This window comes from Chanodichthys erythropterus, chromosome 21 (assembly GCF_024489055.1).
Source record: "Chanodichthys erythropterus isolate Z2021 chromosome 21, ASM2448905v1, whole genome shotgun sequence".
NCBI lineage: Eukaryota > Metazoa > Chordata > Actinopteri > Cypriniformes > Xenocyprididae > Chanodichthys > Chanodichthys erythropterus.
This window is the reverse complement of record NC_090241.1, coordinates 36,245,641-36,273,140: the sequence shown is the minus strand read 5'-3', so window position 1 is coordinate 36,273,140 and position 27,500 is coordinate 36,245,641. Positions and strand designations below refer to the sequence as shown.

The 27,500-nt window shown below is 33.6% G+C and overlaps 1 protein-coding gene across 9 annotated transcripts in view; it reads left to right on the top strand.

Annotated features, from left to right (window-relative positions):
* tox2 (TOX high mobility group box family member 2) overlaps positions 1-27,500 on the top strand; it is a 187,821-nt gene that overhangs the window by 49,677 nt on the left and 110,644 nt on the right. Inside the window, exon 1 of one of the 9 annotated variants that reach the window (XM_067373453.1) lies at positions 15,427-15,685. The exons of the other annotated variants lie outside the window; for them this stretch is intronic. Coding sequence (XP_067229554.1) covers positions 15,641-15,685 — 45 coding nt within the window. The 5' untranslated portion in view covers positions 15,427-15,640. Of the gene's footprint in view, positions 1-15,426; positions 15,686-27,500 lie in introns of those variants that run through there. 9 annotated transcript variants of the gene reach the window in all.

Genomic DNA, 27,500 nt, shown 5'->3' with positions numbered 1-27,500 from the left:
TTTATTATCGCGGCTAATCTTTCTGGCAGTGCTGTTTGAGTGGGATGAAACGAGTAGAAACAGAGCAAAAATGTAGCCTTTTAAGCAATATTCATAAAGAGCATATTTTAAACTGAATAATGCATACATAAGTTTATAGTTTTGCCAATGGGCGCGTGACTACTACCGGGTCTAAATCTTCTGTATTATATATAGATCCAGTGCTGACTGAAAACAGTATGCACTTGGATTCAGCGTCAGTAAAGGCGGACTAGATTTTAACAGATGCACTCTACACCCCCCGATCCCTCATTTGTTTACTGATGTTCATCCAGTTATCTGTCACAGCGTGAATTCAGAATTATTCAAGTAACTTTTATTGCTTTGTGAGTTTTGAAGGTATGCTGTGTAGGCTATATAGAATTCGTTTTTAGTTTACGCTGCTTTGTTAGCCGGTGTTTTGTTTAATTGTGTTCATTGTGTTGCTGGTAAGTTCTCATAAAAGTGTAGTCTTCATCTTTTGTCATCTTGTAGTACGCTCAGGGAACATAAAACTGTCAAATTCATATTCTGTTTACGAAGAATTGACGGATTTAAGCGATGGCTAGTCACGCGTCAATATTAAGCTAGCATATTCCGATCGGTGTTGTGTTTGTGAAGCTTCAGCCGTTGTTAAACCGGATCTAGAATGGCAATATTGAAGAATATTTATTGTAATTTTCTAATAAACAGGTTAAATATGAATTTGCGTAGTATAGTATACAGGAACCAATCAGCTGTGAGGATTATTGAGCCTCAGGTAACGTCTTTTCGTTTTACCGCCACTATTTTTTTTTTTCTTTTTTACCGCCGTTAATTTCTTCGTAGTTATTTTTTTATTTTTTTATTATTTTTTTCAGAGAAACTCGATTTTAAATGGATGTTTTGTAAAAAATAATATGCGGTAGGCCTATATGAATCACGTTGACTATAATGGTAGAAACATCGCCGATTATTATTTAATAACCGCCTCTGTTTAGAAGCATTGCAGATTTTTTCTTAAAGACAGTCTGTGATAGAGCTTTTAAATTCAGTCATCTTGACAGAGTAACTCATAATTTGCTGATGGGTGTTTATAGTAGGGTGTCACAGAGTTAAGCTTGTGGCTCTGAGCATATGGAAAAGATCAGCCTGCGAATGGAGACCAGAGTAATCTAAGCCAACTCCATACGTTGAAAAATGATCCTGTGCAAGTGGACATTATGAAACAAAATTTTAGGGGGAAAGCCTGCTCTCCCCACCACAATGGCCCTCTTTATGTGCTCCAGCTTTAATAATGCAATATTCTCCAACATTCTTGAGAGGCCCCAAATGAAGGTCATGTATGGAGGTCTTGCATTAATATGTAACGTTTGAGAGTTTGTGTGAAGTGGTTTACAGTGGTGCCGCATGAACCGGAAATAGTTCTGAAAAACTAGGCCATCCATGATAAGTGACTATCATTTCCTGTCGCTAACACACAAACATGCTACATGCTGCATTCCTGAACCACGCATGAGCTTTTTCATACTTGTATGTGAAGTATGAAACATAGCAGAACAGTACATGTACTGTATGTGAAACCAAAACCGGAGTAGACTGGATGATTCCCATCAAGTAAGAGTTTTCAGCAACGGATATGCAGAATTTATAAGTGAATAAATCAAAATATTATTTTAGTTATACGCAGTGTATCTAGATTTCAATTGCACAGCATTTGTGTTATCCAACATCTTTTATCATTAGGTTGGCAGAATCGCATATATTAAAATACATTGAGTCATTAAAGGTGCACCAAGTAATTTTCCCACTTTTTTCCAGTTTTATGTCTAAGAAAATGGATCGTGATTAGTGTTTTTTTGTTATAGTGACTACCATGTTGAGTCACTAGCCAAATGCAGCTTGCTTTATTGAAGTCACATTTCCATTTGCGAAATAAATGAATCTCTTGCACTACCAGTGCACACAAGGGGGCGACAGAGTTCACTTTAAATATTTGCGAATGAACTTTTTGCCAGAACTGCCAGTGGCTGGTGACTTTAGAAAATTTACTGATCATAAATATACAGCCATGAAATTATTTTGGCAAAAACAAGCAGTTATAACCGGAATTATGAACTGAAATTTAATAAAGTAATCAAATGCACAATAAATATAAATTAAACATAGATTAATCCTTATTAAAGTTACAAAAGATATTCAGTCAAATCTTTTGTAGTTTGATTAACATTAATGACACAGACAGCAGCAGGATTATTAGGCTGCTGTCACTTTAAGAGCGAATGCACGGATCCAATATACTGATACACGTGCGTTTTCTTTCTCAACTGTTGTTCACTAAAGACACAACTTACTATGTTTACGAGGATACTTGCCAATACGGTCATTTTCAAGCACAAGAAGACGTGAAAGAGAACTCAATTCAGTATTTGTGTGCTGTATAAGACGTAGATTTCTTGATGCGCAATTCAGATGTTTGCGCACAGATAACTTCCCACACAGCAAGTAACGAATCGAGTTCCCTTTCGCGTCTTCTTGCGCTTGAATATTTCAGTTGGCAAGGTTTAAACTTTCATGACTATGCAGCACTGGCCCGTCAGCTGTCCTGAGAGTCGTTTACGTTCATGTTCTCACAACATTGCATTGCTAGAATTCATAAAAATATTACTGCCCAACTGGCGATTGTGACTGTTTCATGTACTCGCCAACACCGGTTTTCACTCGCATTTGGCGCTTGGCGAGTGTTAATTTTAGGCCCTGAGCGAAATGTTTCTCCACGCTGATTTCGCAATGGGTTCAAGCTTCATACATCGCTAAACAATTGACAATAGACAATGGACATTTTTTGCCGGCAAAACATTCTCAATTTAAGACCAAAAAGCAGAACGAAAATGCAACTTTAAAGTAAATTCCTGTTGATTTGTTTTTATGCCATTTAGCAAATCTTATATAGTTTTTAAGCATTTCAGAGGACTAAGTCCTCATAATTTGCAGGCAGTTACACCTCAGAATAGGGAAGCAACTTTACAGCCATAACAACCAGGCAATCGATAATACATTAACCAATGTCATCATTTGCCCTGCAACAAACCTGCCAGATCCATACTTCCAAAGCAAACACGTCCACCGCTGCTAGTAACTGCTATGTTAGTATTACTCAAGTGGTGCACAATCCAGTTTTGAGATATTTAGCGTGTAAAAGTGCAAGATTTCGGGCTGAACATTCTTTAACATTCTGAAGTTTCTGTTGAGCCGTGACTCATTCTCACTTTGAGTCGACTGACTTTCTATCTCTCGTTTTCATGTGTGGGTGTATTGTTTGTTAAGCATACGCTCTGTGAATTCCTCCTCTAAAGGCCATCTCTTCATAAATGCATGTTTCACCCAGAGAATATTTGTCGAATGCATTATGACTTGTGCATCGCCCCGGGCTCATTCGCTGCGTTTAAAATTGAAGTTGGATAGGTTAAGAGAAGATGGACCACTTCCCCCTCTTCACCGGCGTTACTGTATTAATGCAGACAGAGATATGCAGACCACAGTTAGAGGCAACCCAACTACTTTTGACTCTTAGATCATCAAGTGTATTCATAGCTCTCACTTGTGTTATATGTCAAGAGAGTTTGATCTTCAATATATCGGTTTTCAGACATTGAACCTGTACTTTCATAATGCATGTTTCTGGTTTTATTGTGAATGATTCATCAGTGTCTTCATTATCTTCCATTAAAATGCAGTAATTTGCTCCACATCTGTCTGTTAACGTTGGCATCAGTCTTGTCTCATTGAATACCCTGTTGCATTAAGAAGTAAGTCCAATTGCTGATGTAAAATGGGTTGCAAATGTCATTTCATGTTGACTTGACTATTAGTAAAGCAGACGTCCATGAGAATAAAAGTGGACCGTCGTCATCTTTGCAACCGATTCTTGCAGTGAGTTTTCGAGAAGTTTGACTTTCAATTTCAATTGTACATTCAAGTGTCAGCCGTCAAAAGAAAAGGCACCTCAGATGTTAAGCGGCAGCCAAAAAACGTTATCGCTCCTGAATCAGATCCCTGTAAGTGGGTGGCAGTGGCACATTACCAGCTGTGTGACGGCAGAAAACCTTGATTCATTTAAAGCGAGTCTGAGGCCTTAACTTATTATTTAGCCCGTTCAAAGAGTCTGTCTCTCTCTGTCTTACTCTTTGAGCTTGTTCTTCGCTGCTTAAACCATCTAAAAATAACTCGTAGGCCTAGCAATTACTGGAAATGGGTGCAGAGTGCTGCATCTACGAGTGCAACTGTCTTTAGCTTAAATAATACTTTAACTGAAATGCATCAGTGCAGTATATGCAGTGGAAGACTGAAGGCATTATTTTTGCTCATACATTAAGACTTTATCATTGCATATATGTGTGTTTCATCCCCTGTGAAAGGTGCGCTGCTGTTACACTGATTCAGCATGTTAAAGTTCGATTTCTTTCAATGTTATAATTCAAATCAAGTTTTATAAGCTGAATCAGCATGTTTATTTTTATATATGTTTACTTAACGTTGGATATGTTATCTCAAATCATCTTGTTCACATTAAGACTAGAGAACAAGTGAATGAAAAACGAACTAAAAAGATCCTATCAGTTTGTATAAAGCAATTACCTTTTCCTGTATATGACAGTTCTCCTCTTTCCTCGACACTGTAATGGAGATGTGAGATAAAATGAGTCGTCAGGCCAGCTGAGCTGCGTTCGGTACACGGGGAAGTTAATTAGGTGGAAAGAGGCGGTCGAGGCCTAACAGAAGCTGCGCTGAGCCATTCATTTGTATGGCAGAGCGGAGCGATCTGTCTAACGCCGCTGCCACAACATCATAAACCTGCCTGTGAGCGATTGTTCGTTCCTTATTTTCATCTATCAGGTGTATTTGAACCTGATTTGTGTGTGTAATGAATGAATGAACCGGTATTTGAATGCCACAGTATGCATTGGTACAGTGTGGTCCAAAACTAGATTTTTTTTTTCATCTTAACCTGATTAAATTCTCCAAATAATGCTCCTTTTTTTTCTTCCTAGTGCTGTCAGACTTGAGTCAAGGCGTTTATACAAAACAGATTCATTGTTAAATCTTCATTGTCCTTTGCAATGATTAAAAACATGATCTTTATGAAGTTATATTGGTGAGAGTAAGCCACACCTGTGTTGTAGAAGCGTTCACGGCCCTGCTGTGCACCTGTATTGCTGACATGCGGTGTGAAAATGTCTGTGCACACTCTGTGGTGAGCGAGACCTTTTCAGAACTATTCAGTGCTTTGCTTTATGAGTCAGAACCACAAAACTGTTACAAAACTCCAATACAAGTGTGAAATACAAGAGAGACCCATAGAAAATGCACTAAATACTGTGGAAATAAGTTTGCATTTCAGTTCAGATATTTTTTTTTTGTTTCTTATTTTGAAAAATAAGTATAAATATAAGATAAAAATAAAAAATAAAAATATTATATATATATATATATATATATATATATATATATATATATATATATATATATATATATATATATATATATATATATATATATATATATATATATATATATATATATAAATGAAAAATAATTTCTGATGTATGTATATGATCAGAAATTATTTTTCATTTATATATATATATATATATATATATATATATATATATATATATATATATAGGTGAAAAATAAGTATAAATATAAATATAAAAATAAGTATAAATATAAGATAAAAATAAAAAATAAAAATATATATATATATATATATATATATATATATATATATATATATATATATATATATATATATATATATATATATATATATATATATATATATATATATATATATATATATATATATATATATATAAATGAAAAATAATTTCTGATCATATACATACATCATACATATTGTAAAATTATTTTTTTTGATATATTTTATATATATAAATATTTACACGCATTTTTCACAGTTTTTGTAAATGTGTATATATATATATATATATATATATATATATATATATATATATATATATATATATATATATATATATATATATATATGATAAGGATTTTTCTATATACATTTATTATGTATTTTATATATATATATATATATATATATATATATATATATATATATATATATATATATATATATATATATACACATTTTTTTAATATACTGTAAAGATGATGAGATTATTAGAGTAGGATTTAAAAGAAAATATCATTTTAGTCTTTATTTCTTTTTACTATTTTACATTTAATTTAATTTGTTACTTTCTTTGTAATTATTTGTAAAAATCTACTAGCAATTTCTGAGTGCCAGTAGTTTCAAAGCAAATCTTTTTTTTATTTGTTCATAAATAGCTTATGTCGCATTATATTGGTCTCCAGATTGGTATCAGCATCTGTCTTTGAAAAATCTTTTTTGTTCCTCTACTACCCCACAGTTATATCATGATTTCTATGCCCTGGGACATTAATAATCACTGTACATTTGTTTTAGCTGACAGTAACACTCTTTGGGTGACCACTGTGCAAAAATTACTTAGCATTTTTTTTTTGTTTTGTTTTCCCCAGTATCCTGTATAAAAGCGTCTGCAGCCCAGTCACATACTCCGGCAGTAATGCAGTAAATGTAGCTGGCGTTTTGTGAAGCGCTGTCAGTAGCTGTGGGGGTGCAGCGCAGCAGCGCACTAATTGGCCTTGGCAGAGAGAGAGAGAGAGAGAGAGCGCTGGAGGTTTGACGCGCTGAATGGCTGCTGGCTGCATGGTGAATAGCAACTGATTCAGTAATGCAGCCGGTAAATAATAACGAAGCCTGTCCGCGGGGGAAAGAGAGCTGCAGAGATGGCCAACGTTAAAGAGGTCGAGTTTAGCACCTGCTGGATGATGTGAATCTAGAAATGTGTGATCATCCCTTCAGGTGAACAGGAGTTTGTGTCAGGATTTTTCTGCGGCTGTGGTTTGGTGATTCAGAATTGACTTTATTTACTTTTTAAGAGCATGATCTTATTGTGGATGATTTATAACTGCAAGTTATTATAAAGGAGAAAAAATGGCTTCATATTAATCTTTCATCAAAATGCAATAACTTGCTTTGCCTCTTAAATGACTTTCCATTTGAGTTGACGTCGCCAATCCTGCTCTTTTCCGTCCAATCCGACCGCTGTCTCCATTCTGGCAATGATACGCCCACTTTTCACCACCCAATCAATTCCCAGCGGATATAATTGTGTGTTTTATTGTATGTTCAGTCCCACTCAGAAATACATTATGTCGAGAACAACATTTTTCATCTTGACTTTTAATTAGCGCATTTCATTTTGTTTTTTTTTCAGTTGAGACTAATTGGGAGAAAGTTGTGTAGGCGTTATGTCATTTATGCTTTAAATGAATTGCACACTTTTTTGGGACCAAGCTGTGTACATAAAGATAAAACCAACTGAGCATTTGCATTTAACTTAACTAACTGGTTAAAGTGCCAGTGACTTTCTGTAAAATTAATACAATCGTATAATTGAATTATTACATGCTTGCTGCAGGGGAACTAAAAGATGCTTTCTCTTATTTAGAGCATTGTGCATTGTGAAAAGAAATAACACTTTACAAAAACGTTTCATTTGTTAACATTAGATTAGTTAACATGAACTAACTATGAATACAGCATGTATTAATCATTTACTGATACATTTTTAAAATCAAAAGTATTAGTTAATGCACTGTGAACTAACATGAACAAACAATGAACAATTAAAAAATATTGCAAGTTCATGTTAGCTAATGCATTAAGACCTTATTGTACAGTGTTGTCAAAGAAATAAACATGTAAACTAATTTGAATTTGAAGATTTGGAAGATTTGCATTAACTAACATGAACCAACAATGAGTGATATATATTTTTACAGCATTTATTATCAAACTTAGTTAATAAAAATGTTCATGTTAGTTCATAGAGCATTAGCTAAAATACAACTATGGATCTAAAAATGCTGGGTTAAAAACAACCCAAGTTGGGTTGAAAATGGACAAACCCAGCAACTGGGTTGTTTTAACCCAGCGGTTGGGTTAAATGCTTGCCCAACCAAAGATTACTGTATTGCTTTCTTAAAATGAACCCAAAGTATGTTGGAAATGAACATTTATTAATAAGTTTCATGAATAATAACTTAACAATAAACATTTATTAAACTGCTTATTAATAAATGTTCACCTTTTGATTATTATTGTTGCCTCTAGTATTTATTTATTTTTTATTTTTTTTAATTTTGGGTTAATTTTAAGCCAGCCATAGAGTCATTTTTAAACAATAGTTGAGTTAAATAAAACTGACCAGCAGGTTGGGCAAACATTTAACCCAACTGCTGGGTTAAAACAACCTAATTGCTGGGTTTGTCCATTTTAATCCCAATTTGGGTTGTTTTTAACCCAGCATTTTTTGTGTTAAATTTTGTGTGGTTCATTGTTAGTTCATGTTAACTAATGTTAACAAATGAAACTTTATTGTAAAGTGACACCAATGATTTCATTCCAATAGTTCTAATTAACGAAAAATGAAAAATTGATATAATTGCACCGCTTATATATAGAACCATTTAGAGGTTCCGTCATGGGATCATTTCGTTTTAATTAATCAATTTATTCCAGTTAAATTTTATGAATGAAACAGCTCATAAACATAAACATATTTATCATATTTCCAACATTTCTCCTTATATACAGAACACTATAGTTCTATAGAAGGGTCAGTAGAACGCATCAATTAATCTGCATTAGTATTTACTGCCCATGTTAAAGAACACATTGTAATATGACCTCAAAATGAACCGACAAAAAATAAGACCAAACTGGAAGACATTAATTCAAATCCCCCGCAGGGCTTCAGGGCACTTTGATCAGAACCTGTCAGTGCTTGATGTGGGGCATGTGTTTCCTACCCGTCAGCGCCTTACAGAAACGGCGGTACGCTGTGGCGCACGGGTCCACCCGCCACCCGAGACCCCCCTTCAGGATGTGGTGGGCTCGGCAGTAGCTGCACCCCCAAATGCACGTTCACAAATAGCATGCCATTTTGGCTGTGCGAACGGGATGAGGGGGCTGGCAGGGTGCATGCATGCACTGTTTTTCAGGTGGCCAAAAAAAAACATTTCTCAGCCGACCATAATTGTCAGTCAGCGGTTTGGAGACCCAAAATCGAGTCCCGCCGCCAGATGTTGCCACACTCTGATCGTCACTTTGAAAGACAGAAGTTTATTGTTCTAGTGCACTCGGCGTGCTTCAGAACTCAAAGCCGGTGGATTGTTGACGGATGGTTTTCAGAATGAGAACAAGAGCGTGGCTGTTTACCTCTTAACTGCATTAATTGCACTTCCCAGCAGGCAATCGGGCGATTGTTGTATTTCTCATCATAAAATGGCTGCTTGTGTAACTTTGAAATAGGAAATATCTTTGTGGCAGCTGAACCTAAACCAAACAGGATGGCATCGCAGAGTTCGCACAGTTTCTTTGTCACCCACGTGTGTGTGGTTTTCAGTTTGTCTCTTTTTGGTCAGGAAGTGTTTTAACCCCTGCTGCACATGTGTGCAGACAATTTTTGATTTCGTTGTGCGATTTCGGGTCTGAGTGATGCATTAATTTTGCTGTTGTTTCTATCGGTCAGATGCATATACAGTTCACTTCCTGCATAAACCCCATCCGGATGTTATTGACATCAGACGCCGGTTTGAGGCAGATCAGGCTGATTTTGTTTTCTTGTTTTATGTCAGCAAACGTGACCTTTATCCAAAGATCATGTGCATGAACAAAGGGTTTCTAGTTAGGGTGAAAATGCACCATGTACTGTCGTTATTGATTTTTTCCATTAAGACTTGATTACATAAGTATGATATCAGCTGAAAAGGAAAGTAATTTTGATGTTATTTTTGATGATTTTGTTTTTGGAATAACATGCACTACTAAACCATTCATATTTAGACCGGGAACAAGTAAATAGAGCCCCATAAAAGCCTATTTTTGTCTCTAACTCGAGCGTTTCTCAATGACTAACTAGTGTTGTTTCTTTGGAGGTGTTCTGCCGTCCTGCTGTGGGGGTTTTTAAAGGAAGTGTTACATAAATACAATGAAAGCACTCACTGATTATTTTTAGCGGACTCGGCTTCATTGTGGACCTGTCACCTCGCTCATCTGCGGCTTTCTACAGAGACCCGCAGAAAAAGTTTTAGTGAAAGCATTTGAGCTCATCTTACTGAAAGCACTTCGTCCGGCTTGCAAGGCGCTGCTGGAAATGAGTTATGAAAGCACAAAGCGCTTGCTAAATCTGTAGGATTGTTGCGGCATTGATAATGAGGGTCCGATAATGTGAACTGTGCAAAAAAATTACAATTATAATAATGTGAAATCTTTTGGAAGGTAAAGTCAAAACTGCCTCGAAATGCAATACAGAACTCGTTTTAATAGACCTGAATATTAGCAGCATGCAAATGCAAAGAAAACGTTTGATGAACATGGAATAATGTGCATTCTATACAGTAGAATGAATGTGTATGAATACAGTATCCAAGGTAAAACACAGCTTGACGGTGTGAAATTGACTCTCTCTTCAGGACTCCAGGCAGAACGCGTGGGGGGGCAGGGCTGCAAAAACACGTTTTGTGGAAGTTTTTTTATGAGCTGTAAATGCAGGAAACTTTGACAAGGCCTGGAAGTTGCTGATATTGTTTGGGCTGTGATTATGTGGCGGTTTGACAGGCCGACGGGTCCACCTGAGCGAGCTGAGGAGAAGCTAAAGCTAATCGGTAACGGAGAAAATACCACAGAACTTGCAAAATGAACTCAGCTTTGACCAACTACCTTTTCCCTGTGGGATTTGAGGCAGATCGTCGCACCGCTAGTGTTTTTATATGTGTCTCCCCATATTACATTCGGCCTCATGACTTTCTGAATTCCACCAATCACATGCCAAGGTCATACCCTATTGAAAAATAAATAAATAAATAAATAGCTTAGTAATGAAGCCATTTCATTGTAATGCAAAAATGTATTTAATTTGTTTCCCTTTTGAGAATTTTTGGAAATTCTGTAGATTTGCATTATTGTAGTAATATTTATGTTAGTTTTTATATGTAATATTTATATAAATAATATATTTTAATTATTGTAATAATTATATAATAATATTATATATATATGATAATATAAATACATAATTATTTTTTATTTTATATATATATATAAATAATAGATTTTAATTAATATAATAATTGTTTTATATATATATATATATATATATATATATATATATATATATATATATATATATATATATATAAATTTAAATATTAAAACAAATATGTATTAGAATGTATTATTTAGAACAAATATATATACGTCATTTTATTATTCTTATAGTAGTGTTCGTATGATAATATAAATGTAATTATTTATTCCATTTTAATTTTAAATGTATAAATAATAATATATTTTACTTAATATAATAATTATGTAATATACTATTATATTAAATATATATGTGTGTATATATATATATATATATATATATATATATATATATATATATATAATTTTGTTCAATTTATTTAAGCAAATATGTCATTTTATTATTTATATGATCAAAAATTGTATGTATAAATGTATATATCACTAATCCTGATAATAAATAAATTATATATAATCTATAATATATAATATTATATAAAATTATATAATTTTAAATATTAAAACAAATACGTATTAGAATGTATTATTTAGAACAAATGTATATGTCATTTTATTATTCTTATAGTAGTATTTGTATAATATAATAAATGTAATTATTTATTCCATTTTAATTTTAATATATAAATAATAATATATTTTACTTAATATAATAATTATGTAATATATTATTATATTAAATATATATTTATATATATATATATATATATATCTATTTGTATAATATATATATATATATATATTTTTTTTTATTTTTATTTTTTTTATTTATTTAATTTAATTATTTATTTATTATTATTTCTTTTTATTATTTATTTAAGCAAATCTATGTCATTTTATTATTTATATAATCAAAAAAATGTATGTATAAATGTATATTTCATTATTCCTTATAATAAATAAATAAATAAATTATATATATATATTCCATAAGCAATTTGTTTCCCTTCATTTTCTGTAAGCAAAATGCAATCACTTATTTCTGTATTGATTTTAGTGTGAAATATGCCCCGCACATGAGCAGATATGAGTGATGTTGTGTAATGTGTATTTCTGCTCCACACATGATGACTCCGAGAACTGAATGTACAAGATTGTTGATTCCATACGTTAAACTAGAAGACATGAGATAAATAAATAGAGCGGGAATACGGCGGGCGCGCTGGAATGCAGCAGCTGTATGGAGAGAGAGGCTGGGCAAACACAAGCAGTTGTCTTAGTGTCCTGAGGCACGTCCTGAGCAAATAGTGCTAGAGCTCGCCGGCTTCAGGTCCTGTTCACCACGAGCCCGGGGCCCCTGAGAAGAGTCACCCCGACTGCCCTGAGAAGTGCAGCGCACACCTAAAGTCTCCATCAAATGCAGTATTCTAAATTATTTATCCGTGCACATCATTATTTTTTAAAAATTCATGTGCATCGTAACATTTAATCAGAATAAATTCCCCTCCCTCTTGCAGCATCTCTTCTCTGATGATGAGGGCGGGGCAACCTGTCACTCACATGAGATCCACCAATAGCAAACCACAACCATCCAATCAATTCCCCACAGACAAAATCAAGCCCCGAGACTTTAAAGAGGACCTATAATGACCCTTTTACAAGATGTAATATAAGCCTTCGGTGTCCCCCAAAATCCCCCACAGATCATTTATTATAGCTTGTTAAATTTGCCTCTATTTGGGTGTGAGCAAAAACACGCCGTTTTTGTGTGTGTCCCTTTAAATGCAAATGAGCTGCTGCTCCAGAAGAGGGCGGAGCTTTAACAGCTCAACAACAACAAAGCTGGAGAATCTCACGCAGCCAAACAACATTTCTGAATGGTTAGTGGATAAATTGATGTAGTTGCTGTGGAGTTGATCCACTAGCATGTGCCGTCATGTTAAAGAAAATATCTCCCTTTGCATTGAACTGTGAGCGTCGTAACTTTGCTGATGTTTTTTATGCTCAAACAGCAACATTACACTAAAGTTAAAAAAGGGAACTCACAATCATCCGCCCCTTTAATTAACAATATCAGAGTCAGATGTGTGAGACAGACAGAGGACGCGATGAAACAGTGTTTCTCTTACTCATCTGTGGACTCAAAAGTGTTGCACTCTCAGGAATCGAATCTTCGGCCTGTGTCGCACAGAGTGCACGAGACGAGAGACAGTTCAGAATAGAAACACATCTTGACCCTGAACCTTTCCAGTGCAATTAACAGGAAGGCGTGAGCTGCTGTTGTTTAGTTGTCTCTTGACCTGTGACTGTGTCTCTCTTCATACTCTTATCACATATCATCTGCTAAACCATGAGTCTCTCGATCATTTCATATTTCTAAACCAGGGTTGAACGGCTTTTGAGTGGCTTTAAAGCCTGTAAACTGTGCTTGAAAGAAAAAACACAAATGAGACTTTTAATAATTGTTTTTCCTACTAAGCCATTCGATTCAATTGAGAGCAAGCGGAGACGTGGTTAAAGAGATAATTCACCCCATCATTCATCATTTGCTCCCTCATGTCGTTCCAGACTTTCTTTCTTCTGCAGAACACAAAAGATATTTTGAAGGACTTTGGGAACCAAACAACATTGGAGTGCATTAACTTCCATTGTATGGACAAAACAACAACACCTAGATATTTCTCTGAATATCTTATTTTTATATCTTATGGGTTTAAAACAAGTGAATGATGACAGAATTACAATTTTTAGGTGAAATGTCTCTCAAAATTCTGCATGAAATTAAAATGGACTCTTTATTATATATATATATATATATATATATATATATATATATATATATATATATATATATATATATATATATATATATATATATATATATATTTATAATTTTATATAATATATTTATAATTTTATATAATTTTTAATATATATATATATATATATATATAATTAATAAATATATTTATTTATATATATATATATATATATATATATATATATATATATATAAATTAATAAATATATTTATTTATATATATATATATATATATATATACACACATAAATATATAAATGTATACATAAATATATTTATATCATATATATATATATATATATATGATATAAAAATATGTATGTATACATTTCTGTATGTATGTATGTATATACATATATACAGTACATGTGTGATATATATATATATATATATATATATATATATATATATATATATATATATATATATATATATATATATATATATATATATATATATTTATACATAGTATATAAAATTATATACATAGTATATATAGTATATATATATGTGCGTGTAAATTATATATATATATATATATATATATATATATATATATATATATATATATATATATATATATATACATATATATTACTATGTATATAATTTACACACACACACACACACACACACACACACACACACACACACACACACACACACACACACACACACATATATATATATATATATATATATGTGTGTGACATACATATATTTATGTATGTCACATTGTCATATATTTATATTAATATTAATGATGAAGAATTTTTAGATATGGGTAAAATGTCCCTTTAAATTCTACATGAAATTAAAATTGCCTCTATTTATTCAATACTTGTTTTTGGTTTTATTTTGCACATTTATGCAGAATTTCTTCAATAAAATGTGCAAAAAATCTCCAAAACAATGTTCATTTTTAGCTGATAGCACAAGTCCTGCCCCTCAAATCACATGACTCCTTTCTGATATGTAACGCCCACTTTTCCTGATCCAATCAATTCTTGTTAAATATCATGTTACACATTTCGTAGTTTCAGAAGAGTGTTTGTCTGCAATTAAAAGTCATGGATCTCAGTATGAACTTCTCATCATGTGACCTGAGCTGCCCTCCGAATTCTATACTCATGCTGCACTTTAAAAAAAAGAGTTTATGAAGGTGTAAATAAAGGTTATTGGAGTACTAATACTAATTTCATGTTAAATTCAATTAGTTTATTTGTAGTTATGTGTGAAATCTACAAGCAATTTCTGAGTGAAAATTGTTTCACCGTATAACAAGTCATTTGTGATTATTTTGTAGTTATTTTAGGAGAAACTTCTGAGACGAAGTCAAAAATATGAGCTCTGAGCAGGCATGAAATGATCCTGCGGGATGTGTGCGGGTGCGTGAACTGATGAGGAATGTTTTGTGTTGTTGTAGTTGGGATAATGTACGATCCCAGAGCAAACAGTGAGTTCTCCATTCCAGCTCCTAATCTTTGACACAAAGACACTGGAATCTGGCCCGTCTCTCTCTCTCTCGGCTGCGTGACAGATTGGAAGAGAGTGTGGGTTGCAGTTCGTAATCACATAGACCATAAAGAAAGTATGGCAGAGGAACTGACGGCTGTCTTTATCAAGCCGACCGCATGTTGGAAAAGCAATTTGGTATCGTTTCACTCATTCAGAGGAAGGTAGGAAGCATTTAGGAAAGGTCTGTGCCAGAGAAACGCCGCTGGAAATGCAGACATTATGGATTATAAAGATTTAATAAGGGAATAAATTGAATTAGGAACAAACAGGAACTGGATTTGTTGTGTTTAAATATGTGTGTTTATTGCTCAGCAGACGCTCTTTCACAGTTCAGGAGTTTTACGTACGTTTCAGATATTTCTCCAGCATTGCACACTTTATCTCTGTGAATCTGAGACATGGTTGAGATCTGAAACACTTTGCTCTCCATCTAAGAATCAACTGAGAAATGGAGTTTTTCACATATATGTCTCCTGAAATTGGAGGAATAATACAACTAAATAAATGAGAAAATAGTTGTCAAGCAATGAGATTATAGAGCATTAAAATGCAGATCTTTGATGAGAAGTATTTGAATTAATTTTGAGTTTGATTGCAGACTTTATCGTGGCAAATCTGAGAAATATAAATATTTTTGAGATCTGAAACTCGATAAACCTAATTTCTGAGAAAAACAAAACTGAGATCTTAAAGTGGTTAATGAGTACTTACTGACGGAGGCCCTAAAGGGACATATGAGATGGGAGGAAAAATTATATGTCAGAGCTTTGCGTTCATCGCAAGCGAAAGCTAAAGCATTGATATATTTTTTTATTTTCTCTCCCATCTCATATTTTTTCCATCACCATGTCTCTTTACTTTTCACATATTTCATTTCACCTGATATTAAAGAAATAATGCAAATAATTCAATGAGAAAATAGTTGCCAGGCAGTAAGAGTATATCGCTGATTTTTAAGAGAAATATTTGAGTTAATGTTGAATTTTATCTTGGCAAAAGCTCTAAATTGAGCTGAATAATGATTAATGTCTTCTGTAGAGTCGCTTTAGAGCTGAAATTGAAGTAATTTCATTATTCTGCCACATATTTATTTCTGTGAAGCTCTTTCAAAACAATCTGCACTGTATGCTGGAGAAATAAATGTGGCATTTTTGAGATCTCTAAAAAGGGGGGACCTGTTACCACAACTTAAATAAATGCATGGTTGCAACTTAAAAATTCTAATGTATTGATTTAATTAAGTTGCAAACATTATTTTGTAGAGTTCTGTTGACATAATTATGTTGATCATTGCATCAACTTAATATTGTCTGTCATTTAAACTCAAATTTCTGCGTTTTTAAAAATTAGGTTGTAGTAACTTAATGAAATAATGTCTCGATAACTTCAGAAATTAGGCAGTGGATTTCTAGTTAAAACTGTTTTTAGTGAAAGGAAAGACCTGTTAGTGTTTAATGCTGTTATGTTTGACATTTAAAATGTTGAAGTTTGAGCTGAAGAATAACACACTCTGTAAGCAATGACTGCGCTAATGCCAGTCACAAGTATTTGTCCATTAAATATAGAAATAAGTTGTGTTAGCATGTGCTGTGATAGCTGTTGATTTGAACTGAAATAGATCAGATTAATTGGTTCCAGGGCTACAACTCGGCTATCATTTTTTTAACTTAAAAATCTGTATTTTGTACAAGAGTAAGCAAATATGACATGAGTAGGAAAATTGTGAATTATGTTTGCATGCACTTGGTAGCCAATAATTCATTGCACATTAATTCATTACAACTCTGGTAGTTGGAGCGACTTCATTTTTTTGCATCTGCTACAAATTAAGTTCCTCTAACGTAAATTCACTCAAAGTTGTCATAACAAAACATAAAACTGTTGAGCCAACACATTATTGAGCAGAAAATGCAAAAGAAAAAAGCAAAAGAAGATTGCATTCTAGGAGAAACAACTGAGATGTTGCTTTGTGATTCTCTCTCCGGTGGGCCATATGGTTTCGGGCTGGTAGATTAAACGAACGCCTGCCTCAGGATAAAGAGCCTCGGGCTGGTAAACCCATGACTAGTAAACACAGTCAGTGTGTGTTTGATTCGTAATCGTTTAGTGCTCCTAATTGGCTGCAGATCTGGAGGGACGCATGTCGAGTGTGCTTAAGATAGAATAACTGCAGGTTTTATTGCATTTCAGCTTTGAACTGGTGACATCTCACCCAGATAGTGAACTACAGGGCTGCTAGTTAGCACCAGCCACTAGTTACTGTAAGTGCAGTCTCTGTTGGCAGCATGTTTGCAATTATTTGAAACCACAGGAACTTAAAAAACCCCTACGAGTTTGCAGCCATTTTACAGTGCAGAGCTTTCCTGAACCTCTGACCCGTGGTGAGAACGAGATAAACTGTTTGTTTTTCCAGACGCGGTTACGGCGGAGAGTAAACTTCAAATTATACTGTAAGTGCCATTGCTGCCGCTCACAGCTGGTCTCAACCGGGTCCTCCTCATCAGGCGGCTTTTGGCAGCATCTCTGAACGCTTTCATAATTAAGTTTTTAAAGACAGCTAATCAGCAAAGCCAGACGACGCTGCAGTTTGGACCAACCAGACGTGTTTTTTTGATTCTTGCGACCAACTTTGTTTAAAAATATTTTCTTAATTATTTTTTGCAGGCATTCTTTTTGAAAGCTGCTAATTTGTTCGCCTGCTGTCGGTCGAGATTAGGAAACAGAGGGGGAGGCGTGAGACACCGCGTAAAGTCACAGATTATCGAAACGGCTCGTGTTTTCGGGATATTTTTGCCTGACTAAGCTCGCGTGTGGAAATCGTTGCACCGGTCTGCGCACTTCCATTTCACAGACAGGGAGAGACGTATACAGCGTTTATGTTTTAAATATACCTGTAGGGCGAAAGTGCAGCAGAATATTTGTATTGCGGCGTTCCAGGTACGAGTGTTTAAATGAGTTTCGTGATGGGTTCACCTCCTCCTTCCTCTTGACATTTCAAAGGCACGAGCCGCTCGCCGCTGTAAGCCGGGTCTTACTGTAATCTTTCTGTCCCTTTTTTATCCATGCTATTGATATTGTGGTCGGGTTATAAACTCTTAATGAGGCTCTGCCTTTCCCAGTGCCAGATTTTTGCTGGAAACTATGAAGCAAGCTTGCGGAGTTTAAGAAAAAACGTTTATTAATAGTGATGCTTTAAACCAGAGTTTCCTACTGCAGTTTTGCTCGGTGACTCAGACTGTACAAGTGACGACCTGAACTGTTTATTGTACAAAAAGTAAGCAAATATGTGCTTAACATGACATGAGAAGGAAAATTGTGAATTATGTTTGCATTGCACAATAATTCACTGCACAAAATTTGCATGCTTTTGACTTGATATTCACTTTATCAGTTCATGCATTCCCTGGCATGTTTATCCTTGCATTTAATATAGTTTTTTACCTTGCATAGTTTTGCATAACCAAAATATACAGGATAAAATGATTTATTTTGTTGTCCTAACTATGCATCAGTTACATGTATGCATTTGGCAGATGCTTTCATCCAAAGCCACTTGCATTCATTACATTCTGCAGAATTCACATTTTTTCATTTTATCAATTTCAGTCAAGACTGAAAACTCACAACTCGGGTAAATATAATTTTTTTTCCTGATTATTTTGCTAAAAACAAGCGCTCCGGTGTGGCTCTCAAGGGTCAAATCGTAGCATTAGTGCAAATGCCTCATCTTAACATGAGAAAATCGTATGACAGACATGTGCAAATAAACACGGACCCTTTTTAGAGACTCCAGAGGCCCTCCATACCACCAGTGAATGGAAAGAGCCAAGTCAGGGAAAAACAGAGGCCTTGTTCTAAAAACAAGAACACGATGGCCGTATCTCTGTTTTCAGATAGACCTCAGGAATTTTAAGAGGCCGGAGCGGCCCACTCGCTCCTGAGCTCTTCCTGAAGCGCTTCGCTGTCAAATACTGATGCTTTGTTTCTGTGACCCCCCTCGAGTCTGAGAGAACTTGGTTTGTTCCAGCTTTTAATGCCTACATCATCTCATTAATATTAATAGGTATTATATGGCACATATAGGTGCCAACAATGGCAATGTTTCACTTATGTTTCAGCTTTGAAGATAATTAAATTCAGAGAGTAAATGACTTTATTATAAGTCACATCTGGATTTAATATTTCAGTAAAAGGTTCTTCTCTGACAAAGTTGCATCAATTACAGATGAGTTGCGCAATTACTAGGGATTTGCATGGATTTGTAATTCTCTAAAGTTTCTTAAAAGCTTATATTTTAGATGCTGTCTGTACATTGATATAAGTTAAATTTCCCCTGCAGTCGTTTTATCCTTTAAAACATCTTTGATAATCAAAATTACATATTTAAATTTTTTTTTTTTTTTTTTTTAGAAAATGTAAATAATATATTGGATAAATGTAGGTCGCATTAAAAAAATGTAAAAATTGTATGTAAGTGTATCAAAAAAGATAAATTTGAGCTGAATTAAAAACTTGTGTATTAAACTGTAAGTAATATATAGGATCGATTTAACTTGCATTAAAAATAATGTAAAACGTAAAAATTGTATGTAAAAATGTAAATAAGATAAGATAAATTCAAGGTGCATTAAAAATCATGTAAAAATTGTATATAAAAATAGAAATAATATATAAAAAAATTAGTTGCATTAAAAATGTATGTAAACAATATATATGATCAATTTAACTTACATTTGAAAACAATCTAAAACATTTAAAAATTGCATATAAAATGTAAATAATTTATCTTGCATTAAAAATCATGTAAAACATGTAAAAATTGTAGGTAAAAATGTAAATAATATATAGGATCAATTTAATTTTCATTAAAAATAACGTAAAACATGCATGTATGTAAAAATGCAAGATCAATTTTATCCATTAAAACATCTTTGATTTTCAAAATGACATATTTAAATGTTTTTTCCAGTGAAAATACTTTCTTCATGCCTTAAAATACCTTGAATGTAATTCGACACCATTGCTTCATTTAGTATAGGCAGATTCATAAATATTAGTCCCCGCCTCCACTCAATCACACCAGCTCTGATTATTGGATTATTGGTTTAATTCAGCCATATATGTTTGAGCCAGAAACTGATTCAGAAGAAGAATAGGAAGTGGAGAAAAGCCCCACCCTCTCATTTACGGGGTTGGTCACATGTTTGTGATGGTAGGAAACAGGGGCAGGTTTTTGAGAAAATACTCAGCAATGGTGTTGACTGATGAATTTGCACATGGTTTGTCTTAAAGCATATTGAAAACACCACATAGACTTGTAAACAACATTAAAAACTTGATCTGCACCACAGGGGGTCTTTAAAAGTGTCTATTCATATACAAAAATGATCATGTGCACTGTCTGAATATCAATGAGATCATGCTGGTATTGTGGTTAATGTATGATCACATGCAGTAAAACTAAAATTAGCATTGTTTAGGCTCTCTATGCTTTCCTAAATATGACTTAATTTCACTTCGCCACAGCCTCAGATCGTTCGTCCAGTATGGCCGCAGTGGCATGAGCTCACATCCTTAAACAAACACTGAGGGTGCAAACAGTGCTGCAGCTTCAAATGCTGTGAGATAAAGAGTCTCGTGCAGCTCGAGGTGAAATTAACACGAGAAGAGAGCGAGAGGAAATCATTGAAGAAAAAAAAACATCTGCAAATGTAGCCGTGGAGTCTATTCTCTTCACACCAGCCACAGTAATAGCTTTCCTGTGTACTTGTCCTGTCAAATCAGCTCAGGCTTTTTCAAAACCATTTCAGCCCAAATTCACTCTCCGGCTGGCTGAATAAAATGCATCGAAAAAGATGCAAAATTATGCAGATTATAATCCTAGATTACCAAAAGCATTTGACTCAAGTGTTGCATGCATGTTTGTTAAATCCACTAGTTTCATGCATTTCCTGAGCAAAATATAAGTGGTGTTTGAATGTGCAAAAGTCACTGTGTTTTGGGGCGGTTGCTGTTGCTAAGATGGATATTTATTCAGTGATTTGAATGCACTGATGTTTTGCTTGTACAAACAGTATATAGTCTCCATGTTATATGATGTCGAACACTTTAAATACATGCAAAAGACAGTCAGTGTTTGCGTACAATAGACACAGTGATTCAAATGAGATGGCTGGCACTGATTTCCACACCATCTAGTGTTACCATACTAGTGTATTGTGTGTAAAGCATTTGACAAGCACAGATAACCCGTCCCCAAATGTCTGTTTTACAGATAGGCCGCGGCGTATGGCGTGTTTTATGATGTTGCTTTCTCTGGTTTTGTATATGAAATCTTTTAGTGTGGAATACCGTGGTAAATCAGGCATCAAAAGTGTCTGAAAAGCTGCTGTCTTTCACCCGGAGAACGACACTGTGTGGATGCTGTGTGCTTAAGCTTAGATGGAGAGAAGGAGAAGAAAGAGGCTGAGGGAGTACAGTGGATGTATGCCAGAGCCCAGAGGGCATGCGTGGGGTAGAGCTTTCATGTACCGCAAACACACACAAAGAACACATAATAATATCTGTGTTAAAGAGAGAGTTCACACACGAATCAAGGTTCTGTCATCATTTGCTTGCCCTCGTGTCGTTCCGAACCAGTATGACTTTCTCTCGTCTGTAGGACACAAAAGGAGAAGTTTAGCTGGATGTTCACGCTGCTCTTGTGCAATGAAAGCATTATAGATCATGTGACCTGTGCGCTATATGTCTTCTGCAGTCATATGATGCTTTGTGAGAGAAACGGACACATTTAAGTTGTGTTAAAAGTTGCAAATTTAATTTGCATTAAAAATTATATTAAGTTGCATGTAAAAATGGTATGCAATTTTATGTAAAAATGTAAATAATATATAGGAAAATTTTTGCAAAAAATGCAAAGATTTAATGTAAAATTTAAATAAATGTAAGTTGCATTAAAAATCATGCAAAATTGTGTTTAATAATGTAAATAATATATAAGAAATTTTAGGTGTCCCTTAAAACGTAAAAAAATAAATAAAATGTAATTCTATGCAAAAATGTAAATAATATATAGGATAAATGTAAGTTGCATTAAAAATCGTGCAAAATCGTGCAACATTTAGTAATGTAAATAATATATAAGAAATATATAAGAAATAATATATAAGAAAACAAAAATTGTTTGTAATTCTATGTAAAAATGTAAATAATATATAGGATGAATCTAAGTTGCATTAAAAATCGTGTAAAATTGTTTGTAAAAATGTAAATAATATGTAGGATAAATGTAAGTTGCGTTAAAAAATCGTGTAAAATTGTTTGTAAAAATGTAAATGATATATAGGATCAATTTAAGTTTCATTAAAAGTTGTATTAAGTTGCATGGAAAAATTGTATGCATTTGTATGCAAAATGCAAATAATATATAAGATAAATTTTGGTTTCATTACAAAGATGTAAAAAAAATGTTTTTATGTAAATAATATATAGTATCAATTTAACTTGCATTTAAAAATATTCGCAAACATGTAAAAACTGCATGTAAAATGTAAATAACATATGTGATCCATTGATCTTGCATGAAAAAATCATGTAAAACATGTAAAAATTGTATGTAAAAATGCAAATAATATAAATTTTACTGTTTAAATGGCTAAATACAAAAATATGTTTAAAATATAAAAATAAAAAAATATGCTGTTTGTTTCATAAATTCAAGAACCAGTCACTCAAAGTTTGGTATTTGTAAGTGAAAATGAGATGAGAAGTGATTTGAAATCAGAAGAGATTGTTTAGTGACTCACGTCTTGTGGTCTGTTCATCAGTCAGTGCTGTCATGTGACTTCAGAAGATTAAACATATAGAGCATGAGTCGTATAGGCTTCTTTCATTGTACTGTATGTAAAAGATCAACATGAACATTGTGCTAAACATCTCCTTATGTGTTCCACAGTAGAATCATACAGGTCTGAGTGCATAAAGCAGTGAAAAGAGAGACAGTGGCATGAATGTGAGAATGGACAGATGGAGTGAGATAAGGACATGCAAAATGCAATAAAGTAAAAAAAGAAAAGCAGAGACAGCGTTCATGACGGAGCGGAGAACAGATAGAGAGAATGTGGGATTAGAAGCGTAACAGCTGGTGCTCGAAACCCTTCAAACAGCCACTGCGGTCATCATAAGCTCACATCTCCAGTAAATCACACTCAAACTCCACAGATTACTCCTGTGACCTTGATTTACAGACAATATCCGTATTCCCCTCGTCGTGCATCTCATTAAGAGCATCTTTACGTGTCGTTCATAGTCAGAAATGGAGATATTCGTGGGCAAGTGCATTAAAGTAAAACATGCCATTATGGTTTATATGAGCAGTTCCTGTTTTATGATTAGTAGAACCTGTGTTCATGGTTCAATCTGAAATGTAATGTTGCTCTGATATCTTGCAATATCTTTTATATTAGCTCCATTTCTACAGTATTTTACTCTTATTCTGAGAAATTGACATTAAAAATAAAGCAAAAATTAGATTTTTCTTGTTTTAAGTGCGACCAACAAAATTTTGTGAGGGTTACACTTAAAAAATCTATTTTCCAATGCGTAAAACTATAAATTATACATATGATATGTTCTCTATAGTAAATTTACATTTCTGAATTTTTTTTATTATTTAAATTTTTACATACAATTTTTACATGATTTTTAATGCACCTTAAATTTATCTCATGTTATTTACATTTTTACATATTTTACATTATTTTGACTGTTTCTCAAGTTAAATTGATCCTACATATTTCTTGTATTTTAATACATAATCACATATACTTTTTACATGTTTTTTAATTCAACTGAAATTTATCTTATATATTATTTAATATTTTTATATACAATTTTTGCACGGCTCTTAATGCAACTTAAATCTATCCTATATATTATTTACATTTTTACAGACACTTACATACAATTTTTTATGCAACCAAAATTGATCTTATATATTACAGCATTTACATTTTTACATGCAATTGCATACAATTCTTACATGCAACTTAATACAACTTTTAATGCAACTTAAATTTGCAACTTTTAATGCAACTTAAATTGATCCCATATATTATTTACATACAGTTACATACAAGTTTTGTTTTTTAATGCAACTAAAATGTTTTGATAAAATTTTTGCATACAATTTTTACATGATTTTAATGCACGCACGCACGCACATACATACACACACACACACACACATAGTATTTATATTATATATATATATATATATATATATATATATATATATATATATGTTTGTGTCAGTGCGGAAAACTGTTATGAAAGCAAAGTTAAAGTATTAATGTTCTTTAACTCAGCGACGCTCGTTCTACTCGGCAGGCGTCTCTTATTCTTTCGAAGGCCTCGTGGTGGGAGGAAGAAAGCTTTGTGTAAAACCTGTCTAAATATGGCCGGTCTGCAACGAGACATTTACGAGCCTGAGTGAAAGTCTAGCGTGTAGGGTAGACGCTGGCGGTGGTGGTGGTGAAATTAGTCTTAATAGAACGTCGACCTCTGCCCTCTTTCTTTCTTTCTTTCTTTCTGTTTCACTCCGTTTTTTTCTGTTGCTAAGATTAGCCTTTATTAAGACATACAACTGCTGCCACCTGTAGAGGCATTGGCTGGGTTTGGAACTGACTAAAGTAGCTGCATTTCAGCAGTAGTATGCAAAATTATCACACGACCACATTATATCGCATGTGATGCATGTAGCAGTAATATGCATATGCATGCATCTCTGAAATAAAAGCAGTATTTCGCATTTTTATGTAAAAAGATCTACCTTTGGAAGTTATCAGAGAGATATTAAATGCACAGTTAACATCACTTCCTGTTTGCATTGCATTCTGGCATTTTACTGCACATTTATGGAAATGCATACAGAATATGCATACTAATATCTGCAGAAAAAGTATGTTTAAATGTTTAGAATGACACTTGCACACTTAAATAAGAGGCTGAAAGCAGAGCAAACACTGTAATATGTCACCTTCTAAGATGAGCGTCTGTTTCAGACGCACACACCGTAAGCGCTTGAGCTCAGTTGTTTATATCCAGAGGCCATGATATCATTTAGTATTACAGTATATCCAGAGGCAAATCCCGACTGCATGCGTTCAGCATTCTGTGAACAGCAACTTCAAATCTGACTCGTACTACTGGGACTTTGCCTTGAATTTGCAGCGGAACACAACAGCGCTGGCAGTCGTTGCAAATGCAATGAGTAATTTTAGTAATCCTCTGTGATTAGAGGCGATAATTCCGGTTAAATCGTTTCGTGAATTTACACGTTTTGTTTTATTAAGTCAATTAATTATACAGAACCCAAAACGAGCCACCCGCTTCGGCAACCGCAAATTTGATTTATTTTGCCGGACTGAATCCGATTACATTCCTGGAGGAAACGAAAGCAAGATGCCAGCGACATGTCTTGGTTTTAACCCACTTTGAAGCTCAAATGTTTGGAGTTTTTCGGGCAGACCAGTCACAACAAAGTGACAGCGCTACCTCTGATCCACGAGATGTGTGTGGGTCACGACCTTGAACTTTCCACGTTGTTTGTTTAACCCAAAGTCCGTCTTTGTTCTATTCTCTCGATAGGTAAACAATTGTGAGTCACCGTCTACAGACTAAACATATCTGGACTGCACAGCAGGGTGTTCAGTGACATGTTAGATGTTGTTTTTGATCAATGTGCATCAGGTTTAAATGCTTCTAAACTTGAGTGGTATCTCGCTTTAATGAACAACACATGTTCTACAACTTATAGCGAGGAGTGTCTCCAGCAGCCCCGGATGCATTTCAGCGTTACTGTAATTTGATATGAAGTCTGATATGATGCCTTGATTACTCTGGCTTACACAATACACAATCTGTTCATCAGTCTGCGTCCTTCACTGTGACCTGCAGAAACTCACAATCCACATTCTGCCATGACTGGCAGTGACCAAAAACACATAGCTTATCTGCACATTGTTGCTAATATTACTCTATATATTTATATATTTATATATATATATATATATATATATAGTGCTGTCAAAATGATGAATCGCGATTAATCACAACCAAAATAAAAGTTTGTTTACATAATGTGTGAATACTGTGTATGTATATGAATATACACACAAACACACATGCATATATTTACCAAAAATATATTTTATTCATATATAAAATATTTATATTTACATATAAATTATATATAAGCATAATATATAAATATACATGCATATATAAATATTTTTTAAATATGTGTATTTATAAATGCATACACTCTAAAGAATGCTGGGTTAAAAACAACCCAAGTTGGGTTGAAAATGGACAAACCCAACTTGCCCAACCTGCTGTGTAGTTTTATTTAACCCAACTATTGTTTGAAAAATGACTATATGGCTGAGTTAAAATGAATCTAAAATTAAATTAAAATGTTCATTTATTAAACATATTAATAAATGTTAATTTTCAAGATATTTTGGGTTCATTTTAAGTAAGCAATACTGTAATTTTTAAACAATAGTTGAGTTAAGTGAAACTACCCAACTGCTGTGTTAAAACAACCCAGTTGCTGGGTTTGTCCATTTTCAACCCAACTTTGGTTGTTTTTAACCCAGCATTTTTTAGATTGTACACACATTATGTAAACAAACTTTTATTTTGGATGCAATTAATCACGATTGATCATTTGACAGCACTATATATATATATATATACTGTAAAAAAATAAAAAATAAATCAAATTTACACAGTAAAATACCGTTTTTCTTGTAATATAACGTAAAAACTATGCATTCTGGGTGATATTATTTGTCATTTTCAAGAAAGTAGCCTTTAGGCCCCTTTTCTTAAAATCCATTGTTTTATGGTATATTACTGTTTCAATGGAAAAACGGTATTTTACTGTGTTAATTCATTTTTTTACAGTTATTT